General features: G+C 37.2%; 1 protein-coding gene across 1 annotated transcript in view; it reads left to right on the plus strand.

The window, feature by feature from the left end:
* Positions 1-8,847: 8,847 nt before the first annotated feature.
* Positions 8,848-10,892, plus strand: part of LOC141558653 (annexin A8) — a 29,283-nt gene continuing 27,238 nt past the window's right edge. Inside the window, exons 1-2 of the mRNA XM_074296147.1 lie at positions 8,848-9,048; positions 9,191-9,236. Of these exons, the coding sequence (XP_074152248.1) occupies positions 9,216-9,236 (21 nt within the window). The 5' untranslated portion in view covers positions 8,848-9,048; positions 9,191-9,215. The remainder of the gene's footprint in view (positions 9,049-9,190; positions 9,237-10,892) is intronic.

Consider the following 10,892-nt stretch of genomic DNA (forward strand, 5'->3'; position numbering starts at 1 on the left):
AGGGGAGAGAGAGGGGGGGGTGAGGGAGAGGGAGAGAGAGAGAGAGAGAGAGAGAGAGAGAGAGAGAGAGAGAGAGAGAGAGAGAGAGAGAGAGGAGGAAGATAAGGGGAGAAAGAGAGAGAGAGGAGGAAGATAAGGGGGAAAAGAGAGAGAGAGGAGGAAGATAAGGGGAGAAAGAGAGAGAGAGAGGAGGAAGATAAGGGGAAAAAGAGAGAGAGAGGAGGAAGATAAGGGGAGAAAGAGAGAGAGAGGAGGAAGATAAGGGGGAAAAGAGAGAGAGAGGAGGAAGATAAGGGGAGAAAGAGAGAGAGAGAAGAGGAAGATAAGGGGAAAAAGAGAGAGAGGAGGAAGATAAGGGGAGAAAGAGAGAGAGAGGAGGAAGATAAGGGGAAAAAGAGAGAGAGAGGAGGAAGATAAGGGGAGAAAGAGAGAGAGAGAGGAGGAAGATAAGGGGAAAAAGAGAGAGAGAGGAGGAAGATAAGGGGAGAAAGAGAGAGGGGGGGTGAGGGAGAGGGAGAGAGAGAGAGAGAGAGAGAGAGAGAGAGAGAGAGAGAGAGAGAGAGAGAGAGAGAGAGAGAGAGAGAGGAGGAAGATAAGGGGAGAAAGAGAAGGAGGAGGAGGGGAGAGACAGACAGAGACAGAAACAGAAAGACAGAGAGAGAGGGAGGAAGAGATAAATATTAAGCTTCTGAATCTGCTATAACTTGAGAAAATTAATTCATGGAGGAGATAAAGCTAGTGAAGAGATAGAGGTGAAAAATCTAGAGAAATAGGTCAACCAATTAAACAATTTGATAAGGGATGTAACTAGTTAGGCAAATGAAGCTCCAGGCACTAGCATTCATTAGCTGTGAGCTCTTTTCTCCCCAAAACAAACACACCCAGGAAAATGGAGAAGGGCCCAGGAGGTGTGAGTCAGAAAGTAGTTAGCTCTGTCCTATTACAGTCATCATTTCCTAGACCTTTTTTGCCTGATACCACACAAGCCTCATACAATAAAGCTCAAAGCACAAGTCTTTCCCAGGGATACACACAAAAAACTGAGCCAGACATGCAGACAAAGCCATTCGGGTTAATCTCCCCAAGACTGCCTTTCTCTGGGGGAACAAGGCCTGAAGTGGCTCTCCTGCTGTTCTTCCACATCCATATATTTAGTTCCACAAGCATGATAGAAGGGCTGGTTTGGGAAGACAAGTTCAAAAGCCTACAATCTACTTTGCTTTTGAAGATAGTCCTTAGGCAGTCTCAGAATAAATAAAAAGAAGAGAAAAACTGATATTAAGGATTTATTATGCACCAAGTACTGCTAAATGCTTAGGATGCAAGTAAAAAAGGCAAGATGGTTTCTACTCTCAAGGAGCTCACACTGTAATTGAAGAGACACAATATACAAAATAAATGGGTCTGGTCCTTCTGGAGGTATAATTTCACTATATCCACTTAGGAAGAGAAGGGAACAAGAAAAAAGAGAAAGAGTAGGAAGAGGAGAGGGAGGAAAAAGAGGAGGAAGAGGAAAAAGAGGAGGAAGAAAAAGAGGAGGAAGAGGAAGAAGAAAAAGAGGAAGAAGAATAAAGGCAGGACAGATGGTAAAACCTGAAGGACTTAGGACAAGTCAAATAGTAAGGCAGGACAGATGGTAAAACCTGAAGGACTTAGGACAAGTCAAATAGTAAGGACTGATAGTTTTCCATCTCCTAAATAGGTATAGAGTTAAAGCAAAAGTTTTGGTATCCTCATTAAAGCAAATGACAGGAGCTCCTACTTTCCTACTCCAAAAGCTCAACTACACTCTCTCATTGTGAGAATATCTAGACATAGAAGAATTCAATGGGACTCCAATGAACCATGCAAAGCCGTGCTTCATATAATAGTGCTCTGAATATGCACTGAACCCTTGCAGATACGGCATCTTTCCAAATTTCAATGAGAGCTAAGAAAAAAATAGTTGGGGTAAATTGTATTCCCTCCAAATCATGGCACTTTTAATTATTTGCAATCCAAGTGAAGAAAAACAGCATTAGCCTCTATTGCCCAAATAATTAAACAAATATCTAACTATATTATTATATCTAACTATTATTATTGTTTTTGGTACATTTAAATTATTTTCAGGGATAAATGTAAACAAAAGATGAAACTGAAAACAAAGTTGTTGAAGCACAGGGACAAAATAGCTAAGCCCCAGTGAAAAGTCATCATCCTGTTCCCTCTGTGGAATAGATTGCTATACACAGATTTTAATGGTTGATAAAAACTATGAAAAAACTACTTATAACACAGATGCAACTGAAATTCATTTAAATGTCAAGAATCAAAGATAATATCTTAATTGATAGCTGACAGCCCAGAATTTAATTCTAAAAATCACATTAATTCATCATTTTTTCCCCAAACTACATCCATCTTCTTAACTTCCCATTTATGTCCAGGATACCATCATCCTTCCAGCTCCTCAGATCCAAACATCCTCTGCTCTTCATTCATTCTGCCATCCCATGCCCCTCCCACCATAAACAGTCTGTTTCCAAATCTTGTTGATTGTATCTCAACAATATTTCTCATATCTGTTCCCTTCTCTCCATCACTCTACTTCAGGCCCTTTTGCCTAGTGAAATAACCTCTTACTTAGTTGGTCTACCTTAAGACTCAATGCATCAAATCCCATTCCATTGTCCATACAGTCATCAAAGTGATATTCCCAAAAGACAGTTGTGACCATGGGATCATGATCAAAAAGGCCCAGGAACTCCTTATTGCATCTAAGATAGACTACAAAGCTTTCTGTATTTAAAGCCATTAAAACATAGCTTCAACCTATCTTTCCAAGTTTATTAGCTATTATCCCCTTCATAACTCTATATTCAAGCAAATCTGATTCACTTTCTTCTCTTCCCCATATGTAACTTCCATCTTCATGGTTTTGCTCATATTTTCCCCCATTCCTGGAGAACATATTAGAATACCCTCTCTTCTCCTTTTTGCATTTTACAGTTCCTAGTTAGAGCCATCCAGGTGATGAAGAAGAGAGAACATTGGACCTAGAGTGAGGAAGACCTGATTTTGAATCCTATTTCAAGCACTTTTTAGTTATTCAACCATGAGCAAATTACATAACCTATATCAGACTAAATTTCCTTATTTGTAAAAAGGGGGATAATAATAATAGCACCTACACCCCCAGGTGGTTGTGAGGATTAAATGAGATGACATATATAAAGTGCTTTGCAAACCTTAAAAGAGTCTTATAAATTATTATTGTGTAGCATGGGCAGAATAAATATGGCCAATTCAAAGCCAGCTATATTGGGAGTTATTTACAAGCTATTGGTTTATCAGGCAATTTTCCAATGGAAATATAGCAAACTGAGATTGACATATTGTAAATTGAATAAATCTTTATTTTGTTCTCCTCAAGTTCTCTTTGTAAGACAAAATAGTATATGATCATACTCATCAAAGAATATTCATATTCTAAAACTTGTATCTATGCCTGAATATACCATTAGTATTCAGTGTATGATTTTTTTGGATGGAGGAATAAAAATCAAAAAAAGAAAAAGAAAAAGAAAAGAAAAGAAATATTGCCTTGATGCTACTGTTCAAATAATCACTCATCATAGTGAAGTAAAAATTATACAAAAGTCTCAAAGGTATTTCTGAGGCCATTCATTTTTTTGTGCAGAAAATAATCTGAAACCAGCATATTGAACTCTTTGTGGGTATTATATAAGCTACTTCACAAGCCTAACAAAGCATGAAGGGAATAATTTCAAAGCACAACTTTGGTTCTGAAAGCTATTTGTCTAATACAAGTCCAAAATAACTACAAATGAGTCCAATGAACTACAAAATAAATCTATTGATTTGTTAAGCAACAAAATTTAAGCCATGATAATTTCAGAAATTAAAGTGAGTATTTCCATTGCAATTCAATTATGCCATGATGTTACTGACCAAGAAAAATTGAGTCAACTAAGTTAAAATTATTAATAGGAGAGTTTCCCTTCAAATACACAAATTTGATTGTGGATTGTCATCATAAATTACTATTAGTTCATAGATTCAGAATTTGAAGGGACTGTGGAAGCCAACCAGTTCATCCTCTCATTTTACATATCATTTTAAATGCGTTATTCTTATTTTTTAAATTCACAAGTATTTTTAAAATTAATTTCTCCCAATTTGAAACTATGCTCAAACGGCTATAAAAACTGACTATCCTTTGATCTATCAGCATCACTACTGAGTCTATAGTCTTATTCCAAAGAGATCATAAAAGAGGGGAAAGGACCCACATGTGCAAAAATATTTACAGCAGTTTTTTTCATAGTGACAAGGAACTAGAAATTGAATGGATGCACATTAATTGAGGAGTGGCTGAGTAAAATATAATATATTAATGTAATGGAATACTATTGATCTATGAGCAGACTGATTTCAGAAAAACCTGGAAAGACTTACATGAACTGATATTGAGTAAAATGAGTAGAATCAGAAGAACACTGTACACAGTAACAGCAAGACTGTGTGGTGATCAGCTCTGATAGACTTAGCTGTTCTCAGCAGTATGGTGATCTAAAACAATTCCAAGAAACTTGAGATGGAAAATGCCATCCTCATTCAGAAGAGACTGAATGAAGATCAGAGCATATTATTTTCACTTTTTTATTGTTTTTTTTTCCATTTTGTTCTGATTTTTCTTTCACAACATGGCTAATATGGAAATAGGATTTGTTTAAAATCATTGTACATATATTTACTATGTATGAGACTGCCTAGGGAAGGAGGTGGAGGGAAAGAAGGGAAAAGTTGGGATAGAAGTGATTTCAAGGGTCAATGTTGAAAAATTGCCCATCTATAAGTTCTGACAATAAAAAGCTATAATAAAAAAAAAATAAAAAATCATTGTACATGTATAACATATCAGATTACTTGCTGTCTTGGGGAGAGAGGAGGTAAGGGAGAGAGGGAGAGAAAAATTTGGAACTCAACATCTTACAAAAATAAATGTTAAAGACTATCTTTACATGTAATTAGAGAAAATAAAATACTTTAAAGTAAAATAAATCTGACTTCCCATTACTCCCGATTAAATAAATAAAAAAGCAAACCTGAAAAATACAGTTCCCCACACATAAGAACAGAATCCAACAAAACTAATTCTCCTGTTAGGCATATCTGATAATGAATGTTTTTTTCTGCATTTTGAGTTCATCATCTCTCTCTGTCTAGAGGCAAGAGACACGGTTCATCTTCATTCTTTAGAGCCATGTTTTATCACTTTTAGAGTTCTAAGGCATTTTTTATCTATATTGTTGTTATTGCATAAATTATACAATTTTTGCATATGAGAAACTAAGAATGGAGGGCCACTTGCCTAAAGTCACATATGTTAAATGTCAGAATCTGGATCTGAATCCAGTTCCTCTGATTTTAAATCCAGTACTTTTTAAACCTGCATCACAAGAAATGAGAGAGCCAAGACTATGTCAACAGAATAGTTAGCATGGTAAGTACAAGGAAGTATATCCAGCATATTTCCAAAAAATGGATTTGCCAGATGTATGTTTTATGTGGCACAGTTTTAATTTTTTGGGAGCAAATGAAGTTTCTTTAAATAATAGAGCTGTGAAATTTTGGGGAAGAGTAAAAAGAAAAAAAAATGACAGGCTTTCTTAGGCATTGGAAAGTGTTAATGAGCACATGGCAAGCGTCTCTGAAAGACCACTCAGAAACAACCTTGTTTCCCAAATCAAGGGCTATAAAAGCACTGAATTCCTAACAACAGTCACCTTTGAGGTCTCAATGACAGTGTCATATATCAGCAAATTCAGAAATTATTCCCTTGGTCCAAAGTCTTTTCTGCCAAATGGAAATGCTATTTTTGTGTGTTCAGGTATCCTGGAATGTAATTCTGAGTCATGGTGATAAATTCCACAAAGAAATGCTAGCCAGGAATGTGATAATCTTGCAAATATTATAAATTAGACAAGCTGAAGGGAAGGTTTACAATATTATGTAAAGATAAAGAATTTCTCATTTACACTGAAGAAATTTCCAGGAGGCTTAGAAATTCCTATTTCACACAGCTCGTATGAATCAAGATTTGAATCCAAGTTTTCCTGACTTCAAGTCCAACATACTATCCATTGTCATTCTAGTCTCTGTGAAATAAAAGAAATAAAGCACCAAGCAATGAACATTAATTAGGTTTGGCCTGCAAACATTTGTTTTCATGTATAGAAAAAAAAGAAATATTGATTTTTCAGATCTGACACAGCAAAGAAGGAAAGTTTTATTAAAAACTTTGTTAGGTCATAACTTCCTGTCTAATCTTAAAGCCATCAATAAGAAATCAGCTGAATTAAATGGAGCCCAAATAGGCTAAATGCAAATTGAGGAGTTTTATATTTCAGAATTCTGTTTAGAAAAACAGGATGTCAGTCACAGTAGATGTCAGATCCCTAGGTAAAGTCATCCTTCCCTCCTAGAAAGAAAAAGGGATTTTCTCATTTGATGAAGCTTGAAGGGCAAAAGACCTCATTAGTATTAATGATTATTCTTCTGGGCAAATAAATGCTGCTGAGTCACTACCCAGGCTACTTGGGATGCCAGGCCTATAGCTTGGTACTTAATAAATGCCTATTGAATTGAATTGGGGGAAAAAATCTGTTCCCAGAATGTCTTGTGGTACTTAGTAGTTGCCAAGAGAGAGCTCATAGGGGTCAGTGTGAGTGAATGCCTTAGTATTAGGGTCTTCACTAATTAACAAATAACAACAGATTCATATGGGAAAGTGGGGAGTCTGGGGGAAGGAATTAAGTCAAAGTTGTTTAAGACTGTTCTTGAAGGATTTTTGCCATTATTGAGGAAATCAATCTGACTGGATTCCAAGTCCACAGATTTAGTCTCTCAGGCAAGAGACCTCCAGAAAGGTACTTACTCCAGATCTTAACAAATATAAAAGACCCAAACCACTCAAGAAAGCTCCGGTTTTATGAGCTGAAAAAGTCTTCCTCTGATTTTCATTTACTCTTCTGTAGAATTGAATCTAAAGTTCCTTCTAATTTTTTATTGCTATTCAGTCTCTTTCAACCATGTCTCACTCTTTATGACCCTATTGGGGTTTTCTTGACCAAGACTAGACTAGTTTGCAATTTCCTTCTCCAGTTCATTTTACAGATGAGGAAACTGAGGCACACAGAATTAATTGACTGGCATAGGATCTCACAGATGGTAAGTATCTGAGGCCAGCTTTGAACTTACAAAGATGAGTCTTCCTGACCAGTTCCAGAACTCTATCCACTAGATCACTTTCTAGCTCTAATATAATACTCTAAAGGGATTTCCATATCATCCACAGACCATCTCCAAATCTCCCTTCTCCAGTAAATAGGCTTCCTAGATGATAAATATGAAGACCTAATTTCCTAAATTCTAGGAATTTCTCTAATTTCTAGAGTCTTATTCCAATAACTTTAGACTTCCTTTCCTGGATATTGGGTTCTGACTGACAAGTTCTAGCCTTTTTAATTTTTTCTCACCTAGGGCTAGTGCTCCACCCTGTTTGGGGCCATTGCTACACTCATCCCCACCCTCTTTTCCATCTTCTCTTTATGAACTGCCTTTCCTTATTAGACCTTGTACATAGTGACCATCTCAGTCGTTTGTATTTGTACTACTGGGCTCTTAGCTCGGTATCTGGCACAGAGTAACACTTAAGTGCTTTTATCTACCTATCTTCTTTCCTATTCAAACAGAAATTGAGCTGGGAAGGCTGCTAAGGACAAAGACCACTAGACCAGAAAAGGCTGGAAATCTGCCCTGTGGTCTGTCTAATGATCTTCCTGTCACCAGCCCCCCCAAAATAAGCTACTTTCATGCATGGGAAGAGAAGTATCAGATTCCCTTCTTTATTTGTCCTCAAGGCACAAGAAAGGGCTGTACAAAAATTCCATGGGTGGAGAGAAAGCCTAAAAACTCTGAACACAAACTTATCTCTGGAATCAAGACCAGAAACCATAATCCAGACCCCTAAATTCCCCGTAGAGGGTGTGGTCTTGCAACAAGAGTTGGTTGAAATATGGATTGGGGAAAGACAGGAATGTTGCTAAATCTTCATTGACTAGAAAATCAAAATACCTAGAATATCCCATTCCTAAGCAACTAGCCAATGACAATCCACATGGTTATGTATTAACTTCTTTGATCTTTAAAACAACTCAATGAGTTCAACAGAGCAAAGAATATTATTCCCATCCTGTAGATAATAAATCTGAGCCTCAGAATTGTTGAATCACTTACCTACAATCACACTACCAGAAAGGGGAGGAGCTGAAACAGTCTTCGGATTCCAACATCATTGGCATTTGTTCCACTACATCACCCATTTATTCTTTGGCACTGATCAATACATCGCTATCACTGTTTGCATGTCATTTCAGGTGCATAATAATGTTGATTGATGGATCATATATGGCTTCACCACCACCCTTCCCCATTAGACTGCAAACTGAGGAAAAGAGATCAAATCTGTTTCTTTTGAATTCCTCCTCGATATGATATATCTACAAATGGTAGGCACTTGACTAGTGTTGGTTAATTCATAATTCAATTTGCCTTGTCTATAAGACCTGTTTTCATTCCTCATTGACAAACTAGTAAAATGTAGTTTTAGAGCCACCCCAGGTGAATTCTGGTCACTTCACTGAGTGACATTTTCTTGATCTATATTACAAAAAGTAGATAAAACCTGCTCTTTCTTCTCTGAGGCTCCATTCTAAATAAAAACATTTCCCAATAGCTTCTGTTGGATCACCTGATTTAGAGCTGTGGGTTTTTCAAACTGGGATAATTATTTGCCGGTGAAGTCATTTCTGAGCATGTTTCTCAGACCCAGCCTGGTTGAAGGGTGTGGCTCTGGAGAAGTATAGAAAGAAGCTGCCTGTCCCAGACAGGAATAGAGCCGGTTAGCCGATTACTGTGTTGTATCCGCAGAGTCCAAAGAAACTTATCCCTTTGAGACAGATTTATTTTTTTTTTCTCCTGGTAAGTTGGTTGAAGGAAAGGGTAGGAGTGAGGGTGAGGGTGGAATGGGTCCTTCTAAGTATTGTAAACATGTGCCAGAATCCTAAAATATAGTTACAGTCTAGATAATGCTATTTTGTATTTTTCTCCTCTACTTCATTAGGGGAAAGAGAATTGGACTGAAGACAATGGCCTGGTGGAAAGCTTGGGTAAGTCAATAAAATGCTGGTGTAAAAATGGTTTCAGGAGAATCTAATAACGATTCTTTAAATTCCCCCCAAGAGACCCACATAATCCTGCTTTTTATTTCGGCTACCACATTAACTGAAAGAAGTAAGAATGGAGCTGATTTTCTAGTTGTGGAACTCTTTCCGAGCCATTCTTGCTCTCTTGTCTATCAACTTGTGCTCATTTTTTTGTTCTATAGTTAGGGGTGAAATGGCAAATAGGGTGAAAATGTCCCATATTGTCCCTGACTTGACTCTTTTTATCAAAAAACATGAAATCTTAGCCTTGGGTGCAGAAATTTAATTTTTTTAACATTTTGAAATTTTTATTTCACTATAATTTATTTTCTTTTTAATTATACATATTTTATTTTATGTACTAAAAACATTATTCTAAGTCCATTGGCTTTCTCAAATTGCCAAAGGGGTTCAAGACACCAAAAAATGTTCAGAATCCATGGATTAAAAGAATCAATTTGACTACCTAAAAAAGGGATCTGCAATGAAAAGTGTTCTGGTCCTCTATTTCTTCAGTGGCCAGCACCATTTTGTCAAAGATTTGTTAGACTGTTGTAAGTTGAGCCAGCCATGAACTTCAGAGGTTAACTAAGCAAAAGGGTGTGCCTCTTTTTAAAGAAAGGCTCATGCAGAGCAAGAATCTGTCATTTAAAATAATGGATCAGGGGCAGCTAGTTGGCGCAGTGGATAGAGCACCAGCCCTGAAATCAGGAGGACCTGAGTTCAAATTTGACCTCTGACACTTAACATTTCCTAGCTGTGTGACCCTGGGCAAGTCACTTAACCCCAATTGCCTCAGAAAAAAAATAAAATAATGGATCGTTAATCATATTATATTTTATGGCTACAAAACTCTGTACTTATTATTATCTCATTAGATGCTCCAAAAGCTTCTAAGAGGTAACAGTATACATTTTTAGACCCTAAAAAGCTGATTGGACAGATGGGACTTGGGCTTTTGCCGCTTGAAACACAAAAGAAGTTTGGCTAAAATGACAGGAAAAGATAATGATGAATGTTGGAGGGGATGTGGAAAAATTGGGACATTAATATATTGTTGGTGGAGTTGTGAATGGATCCAACCTTTTTGGACAGCAATTTGGAACTATGCTCAAAAGGTTATCAAACTGTCCATACCCTTTGACCCTGCAGTGTTTCTACCGGGCTTATATTCCCAAAATATATCTTAAAGAAGATTTTTTTTTTGCCCACACGTGCAAAAATGTTTGTGGCAGCCCCTTTTGTATTGGCAAGAAACTGGAAACTGAGTGGATGCCCATCAGTTGGGGAGTGGCTGAATAAATTGTGGTATATGAATGTTATGGAATATTATTGTTCTATAAGAGACATAAAAGAAGTAATGGGATAGTCAGCCTTGCTGGCAGGAAGGGCTGGGTTCAAATTCCCCTTTGACTCATTCTAAGTCTATTAAAACCCTTAACTTTCCAAGTCTCTCAGGCAACTTTCTAAGGTCTCCTAAGTGGAAAAGGAGACATTGATCTGCATTAGCAGATGACCAGAGAAATCACCTGCTTCTCCTCTCTGTCTCTCTCTCCCTCTCCTTCCTCTCCCTCTCCTTCTCCTTCTCTTTCTCTTTTGCTTTTTCTCTCTCTTTCTCTG

Source organism: Sminthopsis crassicaudata, chromosome 2 (genome assembly GCF_048593235.1).
Source record: "Sminthopsis crassicaudata isolate SCR6 chromosome 2, ASM4859323v1, whole genome shotgun sequence".
Classification (NCBI taxonomy): domain Eukaryota; kingdom Metazoa; phylum Chordata; class Mammalia; order Dasyuromorphia; family Dasyuridae; genus Sminthopsis; species Sminthopsis crassicaudata.